This window comes from Nansenia antarctica (assembly GCF_963989245.1).
Source record: "Nansenia antarctica genome assembly, chromosome: 2".
Taxonomy (NCBI): domain Eukaryota; kingdom Metazoa; phylum Chordata; class Actinopteri; order Argentiniformes; family Microstomatidae; genus Nansenia; species Nansenia antarctica.
In genome coordinates this window covers 55,612,114-55,632,113 of record NC_137675.1, presented here as the reverse complement: position 1 = coordinate 55,632,113, position 20,000 = coordinate 55,612,114, and the positions used below count along the sequence as shown (strand labels likewise).

Sequence of the window (20,000 nt, the reverse complement as noted above, 5' to 3'; positions counted from 1 at the left end):
GTAAGACCCGACACGGATGGGGAAAGGCCCTCCGGCTCTACCGCTTTAGAGAATCAATTTTATTGCCGAGTATATTCGCACATACAGGAAATTGACTTGGTGTGGTGCGCATAGGACATAAAGAGAAAAAATAAAGTTGAAAAAGACAATGACAAAGGGGGCAGTAGGACAACGAGAAGGAGATTCTTAGTCATGTTGGTGGCCGTATTGAGTAACGACCTTAATGGCTAACACGTAACGTCTAAGCCCGTTGAGACCAATGCCCCAGACTGACGATGTGTCATCCCCCCCCAGTACAAACAGGATGCATGTGATTATGTTGTGGTTTATCTTGGTACGGTTTGGTGACTAACGGCCCCTCCTCCCTCTCTCTGTGTTTCCCTCCCCAGCTGAAGCGCAAGCGGATAGGAGCAGGCCTGAGGGGCTCCTCGGACCCCTTCCAGACAGCCAGGGAGATGCTCGCCGCCTCCAAAGCCGAGGGCTCCTCAGCGGCAGCAGCGTGGGCCGGGACCGGGACCGACAGGGGGGAAGGGAGCGGAGGGTTCTACCACGACAGTCCCGCCGCGGGGCCCGGAGAGTCCGCCGCGGAGACCAAGACGACCGGTTCGACGTCGACCGTGACCTCGTCCATCAGAGCCAAGGCCGACGCGGCGGCCGCCGCCCTGAACAGTCCCACCAAAGCCCTGAGCAGGAAGCAGCAGAAGCTGGCGGACGCCGTTAAGAACTCTCAGGACATCTCCCGCTTCTTCGGGAAGAAGCAGGCGGGGAAGAGCCAGGAGCAGGAAGCAGAGACGGGGACCAGCTACGCTTCGCCTCAGGGCTCTGCCGTATCCCCCACGCCGACCCCCACCACTCCGGAAGACGCACCTGAGGGGATTCCCATGGAAACCGTCTCTATGGATACCAGTCCTATAGAATCAGGCTCCACAGACACTGTCCTAAATGAGGTCATTACTATTAATGATGATGATGACGATGCTTGTAGAATAGAGGAGGAGAAAGTGGAAGCTAAGCTGGAGCCTGCCGCAGAGTAAGATATCTCTGAGCTCTACTGTTAATGTCTGTTACTGTGTTTCATCTGTTGTTTTATTGTTTTGAGTTATTTAGTTTCTCCTCTTCCCTTTCTAATGTGTACTGTCTCCCCACACAGGCCAAACACACATGAAGACGAGCCCAAACCACTGCTAATAGAGAAGGTATTCACACCCTTTCACAGTACAGTGACTGCAGACAACGTTACTCTATCAAACTGTTACGAACGGCATTCCATATCCTTATGCAGAACCGATATTTAAGGTTTAGTTCACTATTTTACACCAGCTCAGTAGCCTTGCGGTTAGAGTGTCCGCCCTGAGATCGGGAGGTCGTGAGTTCGATCCCTGGCCGAGTCATACCAAAGACTATAAAAATGGTGCCCGATGCCTCCCTGCTTGGCACTCAGCATTAAGGGTTGGATTGGGGGGGGGGGGGGGTGTAAGACCCTGGGGGGCAGGGGGTTGTACTTGTACATCAAGCTGCCTCACGCTATGGAAACAGGAAACAGGAGACAGGCTCCTGCCGTATAGTCAGATGGTCACTTACCTTGAAAGTAGTCTATGGACCAGGAGAAACTGAAATCCATGGTTCAGTGTTGCACCACATAGACTTTCAAGGTAAGGAACCATCTGACTATACATTGTAAAATAGTGAACTGTCCCTTTAATGAATAAATCCTTGTTGTTGATATCCACCACCTGGGGGGGTATTCCATCAATGTCGCTAAAGGAAAATCCAGGCTTATTCTGATAAGTCTTGCGAGAGTTATAAAAATAAGCCTGGATTTTCCTTTAGCGACGTTGATGGAATACCCCCCTGTCCTGTGTGTGTGCCAGCTGTGTGAGGACAGGGTAGCGGACAGGGAGCCCCTCCCTCCGGCCAAACGCAGCTGCCCCCCGCCGGACAACGGGAAGAAGGTGACCTTTAACACCACCGTACATCAGACCATGCTGTCACCAGGGACCCCGGATAAAACACCACCCAGCGCTGTGTCATTGAAGGAGGTGGCGGACATCGTGGTGCGGTGTCTGCAACCCTTCTACAAACAGGGGAAGTTCGCCACCAAGGTGAGGAGAGAGGGAGGGAGGGAGGGAAGGAGGGAGAGGATGGGATGAGGATGCTGTTTCTCCGTTCTAAACGTCTGACACTCGAGAGTGCTTTGGAACGTGTGGTACCTGTGATCTTGTTAGAAAACCACTAGTGATGTGTTATGAGCTGTCCCTTTATGTTGAACAGGAGCTGTTCAAGTCCTTCGCTCGCTACCTGTCTCATCTGCTAGCAGTCGAGAGGGGCCAGGGAAAAGACCAAGGTGAGAATACATTGGTGTGCGTGCGTGCGTACACATACACGCACACGCACGCACAAACTCACATTAGACAAAGTAGATCTGCCATGTGTACACACACACACACGTATGGCAGATGTACTTTGTCTAATACTTGTATTTGTGTCCACAGTGAAAGTGGAGGCCAAGTCCCTGGTAAAGGAGTTGTTCAGCAGAGTGACGCGCTGTAAGAGCGAAGAAGACTGGAAGAACCTGAGAGGACCCCACTGCACTAACGCCTCATAGGACATAGGGATGGGGGTGGAGGGGTGGATGAAAGGAAAAACCGGAGGACAAATTTGGGGCTCTGAGAGCTGGCTTACCCCCCGCCAGCCCTCTCTAAGTTTCCCGCCTTCTTAGGTTTCTGTGAGGCTGAGCCGTTGAGCCATGACCGACATCATTTGCTGCTATGCTGTGTCAACTTCAGTCTCAAGCTGGTGTGTTGTGCCACAGTAATCTAGCCATACCACATGTACTGTACACTGAGTGTCTGCTGGGCAGGTTAGTCCTTTCTGGTCTGTAACACTGACTGTACAACATTAAACAGAGGACAGGTCTTTGTTTGATGTTCAGCACAGCTGGATAAGAGTAGAACGCAAACTGTGCTTTTGCCACCTGGTCCGTTACTTTTCTAGATGACTGACTGACTGACTGACTGACTGACTGACTGACTGACTGACTGAATAACCAGAATAACATTATCTTAAAAACTATCCTGGTCCTTGTTTTCGTTTTAAAGATGATGTGATATCTTTATTTTTTTCTTTTTGAGTCTTGTTTTGTTATCTATTTTCATCAGGGTCTCAATGAGACCTTTTTTGTTTTGTTTGTGTGCGATGGGATAGAAAGAAAGAAACTGGACATATGCACATATTTCTTTTGTCTGTATATTTCACAGAGTTGGGCTCTAGGCTGGAGTGGGCCTGTGCTAATGATGTTGACCGGATGCCATTTTTTTTGTTTGAACAAACTACAGCAAAGTACAGCTCTGTGTCAGCCTTTTGAAACATGGGGAAATCCAAAGAGCACTTGATGCACCAATGGCCACAATACCGTGCTATCTAAAGACATACAGTCTTACTGTTTTGCTCCTAACTGTTTACAATAAAATCTAATGCTGAATGTGTATTACTACTGGTGGTACCACAGCATGGGGGGGACATCCCTTATTGTTGATGTAGAAAAGAGCCCTTGTGAATATGTACAATTTGAGTGAGTGGGAGGACTGTTTTGTGGTGCAACATCTTCCCTGTAGGCCTACAGAATGATGCTCTGATTGGTCCTGAGGGGAGAGGACGGGGGTTGGGGGGGGATTGTCACAGAATGAATAAAGAGAGATGTCGGTGCAAAGCACGAGGGAGAAAGGGGGTGTGTGTGACAACAGCTGGACGCCTACGTACATCACAACATCATGGAAATGAATGAAATACTTAGCGTAACCCACTTTAATGATATAGTATTTAAACAGATATGAACGTAGTAGTAATGGACGAGAAATAATAAAAAATAATAATAACATTAATAATGATTTACTGAAACGACATTATGACACTCGCTTACATGTTCAGCTGTGTGTTAGGTCTGCTGTATATATATATCAAATATGTATCATAAGTCAGACGCAACCATTTCTCCGAACGATGAATGTCAAAATGGTGGTGGGGGGCAGCAGGTGCACTGACGGGTTTCTCTCGGAGATGATGGAGCAGCGCTACCGAAAGGGTTACCGTTTTTTTTTTTTTTTGGGAGGCTGCGCCGTTTGGGATTTCTTGCTCATACGAGGCGTGATTTATATGTTCTCTTCCGCCGGGCGGAGACTTCGCAGAGCAGATCGCCGGTGCACGTCCACGACCCCACAGAGACCGTGCATCGATGCTCCGTGCAGGCAGGATGGAGGAGTTTGTCACGGAGGAAGACGAGCCTTGGTACGATCAACGGGATCTGGAGCAGGGTGAGTACGGGATAGTGTTCCGTTGGAAGCCCGTCGTGGTCAGATTGCGTTGCCGGTTCTGTAGTTGTGCAAAGGGGCACGCAAAAACCTATGAAAAATCGCACGTGCGTCAATGTGAGATATCGCATAGGGTATTATTTGATTCATCTCAATTGGCTCTTGAAGAAAATAATATTGATTGTGATTGATTATGATTTCAGTCTGTAGGCCTACTGTAAAAGTATAGGTATAGATGATGGAGATGGAGCACATTTCCAAGGCAAGGTTTCACCTGTCAGTCTTTGATTCTCTCTCACACACACACACACACACACACACACACACACACACACACACACACACACACACACACACACACACACACACACACACACACACACAGACCTGGCCAGACAGGCCTATCCTATCTTTTCCCCCTCTCCAATTCATCCAGTTTCGAGTTGCCTGCCTTTGCCAATTATTCAGACCTCGTTATAGTGTTCTCAGAATGGAACCACTGTTTAATTCAGCCGTCCCTGCCTCTCCATCCTTCTCCTTCAAAAAAACATAGACCGTCACGTGTCAACCTTTTGCCCTATAGGGACATTTTCCTCAAGTCTCTAATGATGACTATGAGTGGTGGGGCTGGATGTGCTAAACAGGGAGATGATGGGAAAACAAGGGGGATGTTCTGGGACTCAGAGAGAGAAATGCTTCACATTCTCAACATTCTGTGTCTGTAGAGCGCTGAACAAAGACACACACACACACACACACACACACACACACATACACACACACACACACACACACACACACACACACACACACAGAGAGAGACAGGCAGTGGACTGTGACTGTCAGGGAAGAGAAGGGCTGAGTGTTCCATCTGGTTCTCCCTGGTTATACTTAGCATAATAGTGCTCATCGACTTGGCACAGGACAAGACAACAGGATCAAAGACTCTCCTTTTTTAATACCGCCTAATCACAGGGACCACGAGGGAGATGCTCCCGCTGGAAACTGTTGTTGGAACACCAGTTCGAAAGGCACCTTATCTAATGCACTGCACTTCGCTTTTCGCGAATCACATGGAAGGCTGGAGATCCATCTTCCAGAGAGAGACACACGCCCTTGTGTTTCCTCCACCATGATTTGATTAGGTAAACTCAATTGAACCCAACATACAATGTATCCCCCGCCACTAATGGCCAGAGAGATAAAGATAAGGGGTCTAGTCTGGGCTGCTCTTCCTTAGTGCATTTGTATCGATCTGGCTGATCCTTTCCCTCCACTGCTCTCCCAACCCATCATCCCAGGAAGGACAAGAGATTAATAATAAATGTATTTGTTGTATGTCGCTTTGGATAAAGGCGTCTGGTAAATGCCCAAAAATGTAAATGTAAATACCTCTCCGGACCAGATTGTGTGTGTGTGTGTGTGTGTGTGTGTGTCCTTGTGTCCTTCCTTCCTTCCTTCCTTCCTTCCTTCCTTCCTTCCTTCCTTCCTTCCTTCCTTCCTTCCTTCCTTCCTTCCTTCCTTCCTTCCTTCCTTCCTTCCCTCCCCATCACCTGATTACCCGATGACCCAGAGAGTGGAAGCAGCTTTGTGTCTCATCAGCCTGCTGGCTGCAGCTCCTGGCCAGGCCAAGGGGAAGCAGGCGGACGTGCTGCTGTTCAGAGCTCTGGATCTCATCTCAGCATTATTCAATATTGGGTCTTAGAGAATTAAGCCCCAGCAGGATGATCTGATTAGGGAGCCCCAGACGGGACCTCCTAGCAGGGGATCAGAGATCAGAGATCTCAGATCGAGAGAGAGAGAGAGAGAGAGAGAGAGAGAGAGAGAGAGAGAGAGAGAGAGAGAGAGAGAGAGAGAGAGAGAGAGAGAGAGAGAGAGAGAGAGAGAGAGAGAGAGAGAGAGAGAGAGAGAGAGAGAGAGAGAGAGAGAGAGAGAGAGAGAGAGAGAGAGAGAGAGAGAGAGAGAGAGAGAGAGAGAGAGAGAGAGAGAGAGAGAGAGAGAGAGAGAGAGAGAGAGAGAGAGAGAGAGAGAGAGAGAGAGAGACTGACTTTGTGGAAAACCTGCCATATAAAAACTGCATGTTAGTACTGTTCCATACTAATGATCTTATATGCTTTTTGCTCTATCATGTCTTATCTACTGGTTTTAACCCTACAAGGGATGATGTCATGATCTAAGTAGTCCATTCCCAGCCAGGTCTGCTTGATTTATTGACCTCTGTGCCCATTGACATCAGCCCAACATGTGTTGGCAGGGTTGTTGGGCTTCGTTAGATGCCATGCTCTGAGAGAGACACACATCAAAAGGCATTACAGTGTTGGCAGGGCTGCACGTGCAGAAGCCTGCAGTGCACACGAGTCTTGTGTGTGTGTTTTGTGTGTGTGTGTGTGTGTTTGTGTGTCCATGTTCACTTGCCATGGGGGGGGGTTATGTGGGAATGCCATAGGCCTACTATGATGTGTGTGTGTGTGTGTGACAGGGATGATAAAAATACTCTGATCCTACGGTTGGTTATATGCAGATTTCTAGTCGCTGTGCTACGCATGTGTATTAGACACCATGCATTATATAATTGGCTGCTCCATTTGTTTTTTTCTGTGTGAGTTGTCTGGTCTCTCTCCCTGCAAGCTTAACCTCTCCTCTGTCTCATCTATTATTATCTTTTCAGGGCTGAAAGCTCCTGTGTGGGTTGCCTTTGGTGAGATTACGTAACTTGGGCTCTCGACAATATATACTGTACGTGTGTGTGTCACCTAGCGTTAGAGGACCCGAGGGTGAATGCTTGCTGTGCCAACTCTCAATCTCTCTCTCTCTCTCTCTCTCTCTCTCTCTCTCTCTCTCTCTCTCTCTCTCTCTCTCTCTCTCTCTCTCTCTCTCTCTCTCTCCCCCCATCTCCTCTGCTACTGCCTCTGTATTACAGCCCCCCTGTCACTTTTGTGCTCCAGTTCTCTCTCTGTTATCATCTCTTCATTGTGTTGAAACAGGAAATTACAGCCTGACCTTGGGCTGCAGGGGAGGACTGGCACACATGAGCTCACCAGGCTTTGTTCTACATGGGTGTAGAGCAAGGCTGTAGTCCTGCAGTACTGCTTTTACTGTTACCTGACTCACACATACACAGCCGTACAGCAGTAAATCATATCAGGCCCCTGGAGATGCGTGTGTGTGTGTGTGTGTGTGTGTGTCGGGAAGCGTCCAATAGTCCCACTGTTGTGTTCGTGCTGACAGTGCGGGTACTCTGTGGTGATAAATTGCTGCATTCATGTTCTATAATGGAGGTCAATGCCTCCCACCCCCTCCCCTCCCACTGTGGTGGGCTACAACAGTATGTTGGAGACAGCACAACTCTCCTCCTCCTTACTCTCCGTCTAAGTAGGCCTCGTCGACCACCGCGGCCGATGAATAATGGATCCATCAGGCCTCTCTGTACAGTAGGAGCCTCCCTGTTGTTTTCCAGGCCTCTGTCTGTGTCTGTGGTGCAGACGGGATCATGTTTGTTGCCTCGTTTGGATGTGCATATCCTGGGGATGACTGTCAAAGCAGATTAAGCAGCACTGAGAGAGTAGAGATGTGCTGTTTTTGTGTTGTGTTGTGTGACCTGGACTATCCCCCCTGGAACCAATCACGTTTGCCGTCAGAATAGGACCTGCTTGTTACTGTAGCAACAGTTGCTGAGGGACTCGGGGACAGCGTTGTTGTTTTTAGCATCGGATGTTAACGCTAGCAAATAGGCCCTATTCACAGGCTAAATCTGTCCTATTTATTTCAGTCATCTAGATACGACATGGTGTTATTGTTGTTCTACTCTATATGTATACTTGGCTAACACAGACAACATGTTGACCAAGGACTTTCCACTCAAAATGTCCTAGATATTGGCAGTACAATGATAACTCGAGGGATTTCAGTCTCTCGTCATTTGAGACTAGGGTTGCAGGATTCCCATAGGTTCAGGAAACCTTCCGATCATTTCCAACGTTTCCATATGGAAATTATCGTCAACTTTTCTCAAACTTAGAGGAATTTTGCAACCCTGTCATGTGCTCCATCTACGAATGCTCACTGTGGTGCTCAGAGGTGGAGACCTGTGTTTAGTTTGACCTTTCTTGAGTCATCCCGATCGATCCTGCATTAACTAGGTTTTCCTCTGCAGTCTCTTTCTCTCATCTCCATTTTCTTGAGCTCGTCTTGGCCGAGGTCACGGCAGATCTTTTTAATCAGAGAGGAGGGAGGGTTAGATGAATAAAGTCCTGCAGGCAGAATTGAGTTAAGGGATTTCATCTCTGTCTCACTCTTGCGTTTGCGTTTGATCTTGTCGGCGGGGGCGAAGTCTTCAATTCGGCATTATCAAGGAAAGCCACTGCCTTTGGTGAATGTGGTTAGATGTCAGAAATGTTCCCAAGTTATGGGAATTTATTTTTTGCCCTTTGCCCTGTCTACTACAAGTCTACAACCAATGATGTCAGATATATTGACTGGGTATTGAAGATACCTACTGAATAGCAACAAGCACCATCATCCACAGGTTAAATTGGAATACAGTAGCTGTAAAAACAAAAAACTGCTTGTGTTCAGTACATTCACCTCCTCTCTCTCTCTCTCTCTCTCTCTCTCTCTCTCTCTCTCTCTCTCTCTCTCTCTCTCTCTCTCTCTCAGACCTACACCTGGCTGCAGAGCTGGGGAAGACCCTTCTGGAGCGCAACAAGGAGCTCGAGGACTCTCTACAGCAGATGTACATTAACAATGAGGAGCAGGTGCAGGAGATAGAGGTATGTGTGTGTGTGTGTGTATTTGAATGAATGCACGCTAGGGCTGCCACAAACGATTATTTTCATAGTCGACTAGTCACCGATTATTTTAACGATTAGTCGACTAATCGGATCATAAATTACAGCTTATCGCACAATTACTCAATCGCTCTTATTTAGCTATCATCTTCTAAATCAGCTTCTAAATTTAGCTTGAAGTTGTTAGTTGTTGTTGTAGGCATGTGCTAACTAAAAATAAAGACAATTAAAATAATTGTTCACTCAAAAATAGATATTTTAATGAACTTTGCAGATTTATTTCTGGCATCACTTGCATGTAATGTAATGTAAAGAGTAGTAGAGGGTGCAAACTGCTGAGTAAAATGAGGTAGGCTAGGCACTAGGCAACCAAAAGAATACAAAAACAAAAATAAATACTTGTACAGAGTACAAAAGTTTTGCTTTGCTTCACTCATCTCATAGTAGAACGCGCCTTCTTAGCACTGTAACGTTAAGACAACATTTTTAGCTATTTGATAAGTATCGCTTTGATGACAACGTAAAATAATGTAAGAAGGCTTTTAACGTAACGATATCGTTAGCCAATAACAAGCTAACTAGCTTACCGAGACGAGCCATCGTCTTCCTCGTCATCTGCCACAACGTGCTTCCTTTTTAGATGCTCGCGCATCATAGACGTGCTGCCATGATAAGCGAGTTCAGCTTTGCAAATTTTACATTTTACATTATTTTTTTCAACGTTGTGGTTGAAATGCTCCCACACTTTAGAGGTACGAGGACAGGAAGACATTTCTCTGTTTGTTTTTCCGGGGAAGTCACGTGTGCCCCGGATGACCGACACTGCGCATGTACATCAAAGACACTGGGAGACGCTAGCCAGTGGCAGCTTCAGGGAAGAAAAACGAATGCTTATCGAATGAAATGAATGGTCTTTATTGTCATTGATATAGTACAGGTACCAAACAACGAAATTTGGGAGGGGGGGCTCCCCTGGTGCTAGGCAAAAAAAACAAAAAAAAAAACGCTTATTTCAGCTCCAAAAAAACATGCGACTACGGCGATTACCAAATATGTCGGCGACGATTTTGGTAGTCGACGTCGTCGTGACTAGTCGACTAATCGTGGCAGCCTTAATGCACGCCTGTGTCTATTATCATGATTACATACTTGTGTCTATTATCATGATTACCATCAAATTGCTGAGAGGGCCATATCATCCAGCCGTGGCGCCATGCAAGCCAGTGGGCGTCCGCTGAAGTGTGTGTGTGTGTGTTTGAGAGAGTTTCATCCTGTTAAAGATGCACTCTACGATCCCGCAAAGTGCCTCTCCTCTCTGGCCCAGACTCTGACTCTCTTTGATCCTCCATCAAGACAATTAAACTGAGTGGAGGGGAGCAAGCGGAGGAGGAGGAGGGAGTAGGAAGAGAGGAGAGTGCAGCTGTGTTAGAGAGGCAGCATTGACTCGCTGCGCTCTGCGGGAGAAGGCGACCCGTTGACTCCTCTGTCGCCGAGCCAAATCTGTCACCTCATTAGGCAACAGGCTCCTTATTAGTCAACGACAAAGCGGTTCGCCGAAGGGGAAAACTCCTGGAATCACTACCATAAGTCTGCTGCAGCGGGAGAAAACAGTCTCTCATCAGCTTGTTTGGGTTAGACGTTTATTGCAGTGTGCCGGGAGCATGTTACACTTCTCCTCTAAATATCAGCTGTTATGTTGGAGAGGATTAACCTTTATGGGCACCTGTGACATTCAAGTGTTACATGCCATTTAGGCACATTACGGCATTTTAGATAATATACTGTATATATATATATATACGCTCACTTAACACTTTATTAGGAACACCTGTACACCTTCTCATTCATTCAGGTGGTGTAATGATGTGGGGAATGTTTTCTTGGCACACTTTGGGCCCGTTAATACCATCAATCATCGCTTGAATGCCACAGCCTATTTGAGTATTGTTGCTGACTACGTGCTTCCCTTCTTGGCCACAATGTACCCATCTTCGAATGGCTACTTCCAGCGTGACAATGCACAATGTCACAAAGCAAAAGTCGTCTCAAACTGACAATGACTTCAGTGGCCTTCCCAGTCACCAGATCTGAATCATACCTTTGGGATGTGGTAGAACGGGAGATTCACAGCTTGAAAGTGTCCCTAAAAAATCTGCATGAATTGCGTGACGCAATCATGAATCACCAAATCCATTGCATTGCAATGTTTTGGCTTGACTAGCGAGTGTGTCATTGATTTTCACAACAACGCTGAAATGTATTTACATTTTTCAGAATAAAGCTCAGAACGGTTTGTCGGTTGCCGACCTTTTCACGGTTTCACCAGCTGCTGTCACATACATACTCTGTGTGTGTGTGTGTGTGTGTGTGTGTGTGTGTGTATGTGTCTGTGTCTTTCCCTGCGCTGTATATTTACTGAACCGTGTGTGTGTGTGTGTGACTCCAGTACCTGGCCAAGCAGCTGGAGATGCTGAGGGAGATGAACGAGCAGCACGCTAAGGTGTACGAACAGCTGGACGTCACGGCCCGCGAGCTGGAGATCACCAACGAGAAGCTGGTGCTGGAGAGCAAGGCCTCCCAACAGAAGATCGACAGGTGAGGGGGAAACACTCTCAACAGGCCATGTTCAGGCTGGCTTTCAGCCTTCGTTCAGGTTCAGACTCAGATGAAACTTTATTGCTATTGCAACACAGTGGTTAGGCATGTGTTTTGGAACGCACAAGAAGCAAAAACAGTTATCGTACGACCACATTACATTCTAAGCGAGACTAGGTTGTTTTCCTCAAGGTATTTATGTCAGGCTTTTCAGCTAAGTCAGTTAATGCTTGGTTCTTGAATGGTAACCACTGTTCATGGTAAACATGTATACGTAGTAAACATTCCTGTTCCTAATACTCTCCTAACAATTCCTTGTTCATAATACTGGCTCAGTATGGCTTTACAGGTGCAGGATATAACCGTTAAAAAGAGATTTTACCTAGTTGCTGTGCGTGTGCATGTGCGTGTGTGCGCGTGTGTGTACCCAGGTTGACGGGAACCATGGAAACGCTGCAGAGTCAGGTAGACACGATGACCGCTCGGGTGGAGGAGCTCCGAACGCTAGAGGAGCTGAGGATCCGTAGAGAGAAGAGAGAGCGGAGGAAGACCGTCCACTCCTTCCCCTGCCTCAAAGAGCTCTGCACTGCGCCACGGTAACGATCAATGGTTCAATCATGGATTCGTGGTCCTAGATAGAACGCTAAAATATATCATTATCAACACCATATTATCTTCCTGGAGATATGGAAGACTGTGCTACAAAACGTTAAAAAGACTTGATTTACAGGGTTCCCTTGCTGGTCTTAAAAAGCCTTAAAGTCTGAAATCCAGCGAGCCGATTAACAAGGCCTAAAAAGGTCTTACATTTCAGTTATTCGGTCTAAAAATGAGGTGCTAGGTCTTAAAAACGAGATCCTGCAAGGAAATCAGTCTGATCTATTTACGCAGAAATTAATCAGGCTGGAACCAAAAAAAATCCCAATTCGCTTCCTTTTTTGTCTGTATGGCAGTGAAATCCCTAATTTCATCACCTTGAGGATGGCAAAAAGCTATCATATGGTGTCACGAAAAGGTCTAAAATTCTATTCAAAGAGGTAAAAAAAAAAAAAAGTCTAAAAAGGTCTTAAATTGTACTTGTTGAAACTTGTAGGAACCCTGGATTGACATCCAAGTGAAAAGTTAAAGGTAAAGAAGGACAGTACGTTTTATACCCTCGACCCGGAGACCTCTACGGTGGCCTTGTGCAGACATTTGTGTGCGCTCTCCCTCCTGTCAGGTACGAGGACGGCTTCCTGGTGGCCAACCCGGGCAGCGTGGACCTGGTGTCAGAGCGTCGGCCCCTGGACCAGGAGAACGAGCGTCTGAAGGGCGTGGTCTGCAGCCTGCGCTCCTCCATGGCGGCGGAGCGGGGCCGCCGCGAGGGCGCAGAGCGCGAGTGCTCCGCCGTGCTGCAGGAGTTCGAGCGCCTGGAACAGCGCCTCCTGGGGGCCGAGGGCTGCCAGCTGCGTGTGCGGGAGCTGGAGGCGGAGCTCCAGGAGATGCAGCAGCTGAGGCGCTCCCGCGTGTGTCTGATGGGCGGTGTGGAGGAGGGCCTGGAGCAGACGCTGCTCAACAATGCCCCGGAGACCGACACCCCCGAGGCGGGGGTGGGGATGGGGCTGGAGGAGGGAGGGGAGGGCGCGGGGGAGTCAGGGGCGGGGGGCACGGGAGGCCAGCAGGGAGGCCCCCCCGTGAGGAAGAGCTGCAGCGACACGGCGCTGAACGCCATCTCGGCCCGCGACGCCTCTGGCCGCCGGCAGGGCAGCTACGCGCTCCACGCCAACGGCGTGCGCAAGCGGGGGATGTCCATCCTGAGGGAGGTGGACGAGCAGTATCACGCCCTGCTGGAGAAGTACGAGGAGCTGCTGGGGAAGTGCCGGCGCCACGAGGAGAGCCTGTGTCACGCCGGGTCGCAGACCTCCCGGCCCGTCTCCAGAGACCCCTCCATGAAGGAGTGCAGCGTGGCCTCGTCCGGCCCCTCGACCGCGGCGACTGCGGTAGCGTCGGTGGCGGCAGGGGGGGCGGCAGCAGCCGCTGCCCCTCTCACGCCGCCAGAGACCCCCTCCACCCCGGAGGCTCTGGAAGGCATCAGCAGGCAGGTGGAGCAGGTGGACAAGAGGCTGGGCCAGAACACGCCAGAGTACAAGGCCCTCTTCAAAGAGATCTTCTCCCGCCTGCAGAAGACCAAGAGGGACATGGGACATACCAAGGGGAGGAAGGGCCACAAATGAGACGGCGGTTCTCCCTCTCACCCTCCTGATTTTTGATGAACGCAGCACTGACTTGGAAGCCGACGGGTATGAAAAGCCACAGACTTTGTTTTCTTTGTAATTCATTTCTCTCACCGTTTAATCTTTCGCTCGTTAGAATCGGTCACTCGTGTCTTAATAGACGTTTCCTCTGCGACAGGATACCTGTCGTTGTCATGCATGGGGAAAATATGACGATTATCTGCCGTTGATCTTTTCCTTTTCCTCTACTTTCATCATCCCTGATATCTGGAAAGTAATAATTTGACATATCACAACACGAATCAAAGGTTGTAGAGGACTGATAAGGTACGACAAGGATTAGGATGATACGAGTAGATAAAACGCCTTGTTTCTTGATCTAACGTTATTTCTGTAGTGCACTAATATCCTTGTTTGGTCTACAGCTTTTTGTTTAAGACAATCCAGTATAACGTATACTTGACTGACTGAGAGAAGCTGTACTAATAATGTGTTATTTAAGATGCATTGTTGATGAAAAACAACAAATTAATTGTTGAATAATCTGTTTGCCAGTGACTGACATACCGGTATATATCATGACGAAGATGTGATTTCCTAATCAAATGTAATGCTATGGTCAATGTACCATTCCTGTCCACAATGAACATGAACTACTAACACTCTTAGGTCTTCAGTCAACATTCTAGGCATGATGCATGCATCAATCCGATACACCACATACACATTTCTAAATTGGTTTAGAAAATCTGGTGATCGTTTTACAGCAGCGGTCATTTTACCAAATAAAAACCTGTGAACCTGAATTGAGGGAGCTCGATCCTCGAGGGAATTGCTGACTTGTTTTCAGACCGGTATGTAAAATGTGTGCGTGTCTACTGTATATTGGTGATTTACTCAGAAAGGACTTGCATTCTGAGATGGCTATCGCTAATGTTGACAAAATGAAGTGTCGCAGCTATTCTGAACTGAAGACCACCTTGTTGCACTGCATAGAACTGTTTCTCTCACCACACTTGACTAAACTGTGTATTTATATTTTCTGTTGAAGCACTGACTAATGAAACAGCCATGTCTAAGCCCCATGGCACCTTGGTCACTGAAGTGTTGTTGATTTCAAACGGACATCTTACATAAGCATACAGGGGGCCTCCGCCGCCATCTTGTTATTCCCAGTGGTACTGTCGTTTAGGTCATGTTCAAATTCAGTGATAAGTTAACATGCTCTTAAGCTGTTCGTTGTTTAAGTTTGTACCATGCAAACTTAATTTGATAATGTCTACTACTAGAACTAAGCCATGGTAGAAGACCATCTAAAATGTACTTCATGTCGTGTTCTGCTACTTCAATGAAAGAGTCTACAACATCGTCTTGGCTGTTTGTGTGTGAATGGGGTCAGCGCATTCCTGACATGTAGCTAGAACAAGACTGGGGCGTGTAGAGTGCTACTGTATCACAAGCGGTCATAATTGATGAAAATATCAGTAGAAAAAAAAAAAGAGAGACAAATAGACACAGCAGCTCCAGTCTGATCACTTTATTGTGGACACAGATGAACCGTAATCTCCAGGTGGCACAGAAGAGAAGTAGTACACAGAAGTCAAAGCCATACTGAAAAAAAAGTATAATTGAAATATGAAAGTATACTGAACCAGTGAAACCAAATGCATCCCAATCCCTACGTCACACATTTGGTAAAAATAAAAAAATAAACATGATTATGTAGTAAAGATATGTTGGCCATTCTTGTCCGTAGTCACCGTAAAACTATGATCTGAAAAAAACCTCAATCCTGGGAGTCTACACACAGGGTCAATGTTCAAAGACAAGAAAATGTGTCACCCTTCTGATGGTGAGCACCTATGATGAATGTCCCCCAAGTTGCCAGACCGTTAAAGAGAGCAGCATGTGAGGTTAAAGGCTAGAGGCACAGTCAGTTGGTAATCCTGTAGTTGAATTGAGTAATACACAAGATGAACGCTTTAACAAGTCCTTGTGTAACATTCCTTACTGCCCCTATGGGCAACAACACACACACAAACACACGCAGTACACTGGCCACAAACAAGGGCCCATTTCTGAGACAGTAGTGGAATTAGCGACTGGAGATGTTCTACGGTCCGGTTAGAGGACATTTGACAGCTTAGAAAACAGGGGCTGTCCGGGAGTGGTCTGGGTCATTGTCGACTTCAACAAAAACTGGGTGTGCTCTAACGTAAACAATGCCAGCATAGAGTATCTTTTTTTTTTTTTTTTATGTCCACACAACAAATGGCTGATATCTACGACCACCGTCTACTTCTACTGGCTCTCTAAAGAAGACATTGACATCATGTAACGGTCACCTGTTAGCACCTGCTGCACTCAGACCAGCGCTGTGAGAGGGGGTCTGCTCTAAAGGCTAAGGCTCTGGGGTTGTCTGTCCTTCATCATGAGGTCTACAACAAACCTCTTTAAGGCCACGTGGCTGCTGAATGAACTCAGATACCCTTGACCAGGGAGAAGCACACTTCACACCTTCAGCAGGGGAGGGGTGGGGGTTTGATCACCTCTGATGGACTGGAGGTAGCCTAAATGCTAACTTGAGCCCCCCCCCCCCCCCCCCCCGCTTTTCTCTCAACCAGACATTATCATGATGTTTAACCATTTTGGAATTCAGACTAGTTCTCGTACTTAAATGACGTGGACCCTGGTACAGATAATCTGCTCAAAGGCTTTACGCTGAGTAAGGGAAAGGGCAAGGTCTCAGACCAGGCACTACGGAGCGTGGCCATACAGCAGCCCTTCACAAACAGCCACGTCCACTTCACAACACCTCCCAAGGCAGATCACGGTCATACAAAACAACATCAGCAAAAATAGGTAGAAATAATGAAACCAAGGAATGTGAGCGGAAAAGGAGAGAGAAAGAAAGAAAGATGGTGGGGGGGGGGTGGAGGAATTCACATCGTTGATCACCAAAAACATCCATAGCAAGAGCATCAATCTATTATATTTTTTTCATTTTTTTTTTTTACTTTTATATACAAACAAACCCAAAACAGTCAATCTTGATTGTGCACAATGTTTGCTTTCTCCACATACATATATCGTCACGCTTCAAAACTCATTGGGGTGGAATAGTAGGAGGATCACAAACAAGAAAGGGAGGAAAAAGGGGAGGGGGGGATAGATGAAATGATGGAGTGGAATGATGTTTTTTTTTTAAATACTGCAGAAGGGAAGGGGGGGGGGGAGAGGGGGTTGGACGGAGAGAGCAAGAACCTTCATTACTTATCGACAATGAATACATAATCAAGAGATGGACCCAAAAAGTAAATGGAGAAGGAGAGGGGGGGGGGGTGAGCAAGAAAAGAAGGAATGAACAGAAGAAGAGAGGATGAGGAGAATAATGTTGACGGGAGGAGAGAGGACAGGACAGGAGGGAGGTGTCTCAGTCTTTCCACTCTTTCTTGATGTTGAGGTTCCACTCCCAGGAGAGGTGGTCGTGTTTGTCGTCGTCCGTGAACTTGGACTTGATGTTGTAGGTACCGCGGGCCAGCATGCCCTTGGGCGCCTCCTCCAGGGGGGTCAGGAACTCATACTCTGCCGGCCGGGGGCCGTAGCTGCCCACCATGTAGTCAGACTTATCAACTGGAGGACAGGGGGAGAGGGAGAGAGAGAGACGGGGGGAGAGGGAGAGAGAGAGACAGGGGGGAGAGGGAGAGAGAGAGACGGGGGGGGGAGGGAGAGAGAGGCGGAGAGAGAAAGGAGGTGGGGGAGAGTGTGGAGAAAGAAAGGAGGGGGGAGAGAAAAAGAAAGATGGAGGGGAGGAGAGAGAGAGAAAGAATTTAATACATCTGTCTCATGACACCATCTACTGCCATCAAGTGCAGCAGCTTGTGGTCAGTGTGCCTGCAGGGGGCAGTATACACCAGATTACATAAAGAAATCTTTATGCAAAACCCCATCCAGATACATGGTGAGTCATAAGCAATATTAGATTTAAATGAAAAAAGAAAACACAATGTCAAGGGACAGGGGGGGGACGGGGAAACAGAAGAGGAATTTCCCCTTAATTTGAACGATTTCGTAAATCCAATCTAACTCGTGTCAACACACGTCCCTGCTGCCATCCCTGACTCGTAGCTAACTTGCATATCTACAAAAATGACTTCGGAGCAAACCCGAGAGCGACTTCCTGCCCCCCCCCCGTGCCATCCGCAGAGTAAACATGAGCCGTGGGGCCAAGCAAGCGTCATCGTACGACAAATATTTAGGCCGTTGTGGCACCATTAACTTCTCATTCACTGGCGGTGGAGGAGGCCCGTGTAAACACCTCCCCCGCTAACTAAAACACATGACCTAATCACCGTACGGAGTGGGGAGAGTAAAAAAAAACCTGGGTGAAAGGAAGCCGCTCTTAAGGGCCTGTTTTCTCCAACGGCGTATATCGAACCCATTTCTAGACGGGAAAAAAGCAATTTTCTACGGAGACTCGGCCTTGGCTCTGTCTGCGTCTGTGACCGCCTTGGCCTTCGCGGCGAATAAAGAATCTGCGCTTAACAGACGGGGTGAATAAAGGTTAAATAAATAAAACGTCTGGGGAAACGAACACTAATGGTTTAAGACCGATGACCGTGACGCCCGTAAATTGCCGCGACGAGAAACAGCCAGGGGGGTATTCCATCAACGTCTCTGAAGGGAAAATCCAGGTTTCGTCTCACAAGATTCATCCAAATAAGCCTAGATTTTTCCTTTAGCGACATTGATGGAATACCCCCCCAGATCTCCAGAACAGACGTAAAAGACGTAAAAGACAAACGAGACACAGAGAGAGCCTGAAGGAAAAAAGCAGCCAGAAGCACTTACTCTTCACTCCTTTCCTGTGGGTCTGCTGGACGTACTTCAGTCCCGAGACGATCTCCTTGTTAACCTGCCACAACACAACACAACACAGTCAGTGTTCCTGGATGTCCCCCATCCAACATGATGGACCGCGCTCTCGCTCTGGGTCTCATCTCCATGGCGACAATAGCCTTCCAGATACACAAACATCGGCGGCTTCTCCTTGAGACACACCAGGGCTGACGCCTCACCTTGAAGCTGATCTTTATCCTGTACTCGACCCCCTCCTTCAGAATAAAGGACTGCTTCTTGAAGGACTCCAGGTCCCCTGAGGGTGGAAGAAAAAGACAAGAGAGGATGACCAGACTGCGAGTACACGAACGTCACACTCTAGAGCAGAACAATAGCACTGTACATATATCGTTTGCATCTGGCTAGATGCCAAAATGCATTTCGTTGTACTCTGTACTTGTACTCTGACCAAAGACAATTCAATTGAATCTGAATCCGAAAGTAGAACAATAGTCCTTCCTTGCTTGTAATCACAGAACAGGCTTTACACACCACAGGGCCTATCCGAACAGTACCGGTGCTGGCCGGTGTTATTTCTAACATTGTGCTTCTTCAGCACTTGTCACAGTGATGATGGTGGGTGAATAACCAGGCCCACACTGCTCCGGCTCGGCTCAACAGTGTGAAAAGGGATATAAAGGTGTCCACCAGGTGGCGTCTGGCTGTACTCGCTTCTACTCCAGCACGGCCTGGTTTCCCGCCTGTAGTGATGTATATGGGCCATATGAGGGCATGAGTTCCTCATAGCAGTGGAGGAAATGCCTTATTAACTCTTAAATACTACTCAACGGTTAATGGTATAGGTTGCTGCCTGGCTTGTCTGGGGGAGTGTGTTTGTACAGCACGGTTGGAAGGCGTTACAGTGTTTCATATTAGCGGCGCCTCTGAGGCAACGTCTCTTACATGTCTACAGTACAGAAAAGCAAGCAACCCCCACGACTGTACAATTGGTTACGGTATTCAAATATGGAAATATGACTTTCAAGGTTTGTTTTCACGCTGAAAATCCACTCCAGCCTTTCAATAGGAAAGACCTCAGCAGCAGCAGCAGTTTCAAAGAGGCCGAAACTCCGAAACTAAAAATACCAGTCAGACAACACAACCGTGTCTGGAAAACTCACCCTGGAGGTCGAGGGTCAACGGGAATGGCGCAGTCTCGCACATGAGGGTCAGGCGCGTCACCTGGACGTTGGGAGCGG

The 20,000-nt window shown here is 47.7% G+C and overlaps 3 protein-coding genes across 3 annotated transcripts in view; 2 read left to right on the top strand and 1 right to left on the bottom strand.

Annotated features, from left to right (window-relative positions):
- recql5 (RecQ helicase-like 5) overlaps window positions 1-3,411 on the top strand; it is a gene marked incomplete at its 5' end in the record, with an annotated part of 23,539 nt that extends 20,128 nt beyond the window's left edge. Inside the window, 5 exons of the mRNA XM_080523696.1 lie at window positions 390-1,030; window positions 1,151-1,196; window positions 1,872-2,102; window positions 2,272-2,344; window positions 2,493-3,411. Of these exons, the coding sequence (XP_080379822.1) occupies window positions 390-1,030; window positions 1,151-1,196; window positions 1,872-2,102; window positions 2,272-2,344; window positions 2,493-2,605 (1,104 nt within the window). The 3' untranslated portion in view covers window positions 2,606-3,411. The remainder of the gene's footprint in view (window positions 1-389; window positions 1,031-1,150; window positions 1,197-1,871; window positions 2,103-2,271; window positions 2,345-2,492) is intronic.
- An 820-nt stretch (window positions 3,412-4,231) lies between these two features.
- cdr2l (cerebellar degeneration-related protein 2-like) lies at window positions 4,232-13,902 on the top strand (the record flags this gene model as incomplete). The annotated part of the gene is made up of 5 exons (XM_080522594.1): window positions 4,232-4,310; window positions 8,964-9,076; window positions 11,541-11,689; window positions 12,121-12,285; window positions 12,909-13,902. The coding sequence occupies 5 exons, from the start codon at window positions 4,232-4,234 to the stop codon at window positions 13,900-13,902; spliced, it is 1,500 nt and encodes a 499-aa protein (XP_080378720.1).
- Window positions 13,903-15,424: 1,522 nt separating this feature from the next.
- The window catches only part of arhgdia (Rho GDP dissociation inhibitor (GDI) alpha), a 14,294-nt gene continuing 9,718 nt past the window's right edge, over window positions 15,425-20,000 (bottom strand). The window contains exons 3-6 of the mRNA XM_080524571.1: window positions 19,923-20,000; window positions 18,981-19,057; window positions 18,754-18,817; window positions 15,425-17,535 (exon numbers count right to left, since the gene is read on the bottom strand). The exon at window positions 19,923-20,000 is cut by the window's right edge and continues 6 nt beyond it. Coding sequence (XP_080380697.1) covers window positions 17,336-17,535; window positions 18,754-18,817; window positions 18,981-19,057; window positions 19,923-20,000 — 419 coding nt within the window. The 3' untranslated portion in view covers window positions 15,425-17,335. The remainder of the gene's footprint in view (window positions 17,536-18,753; window positions 18,818-18,980; window positions 19,058-19,922) is intronic.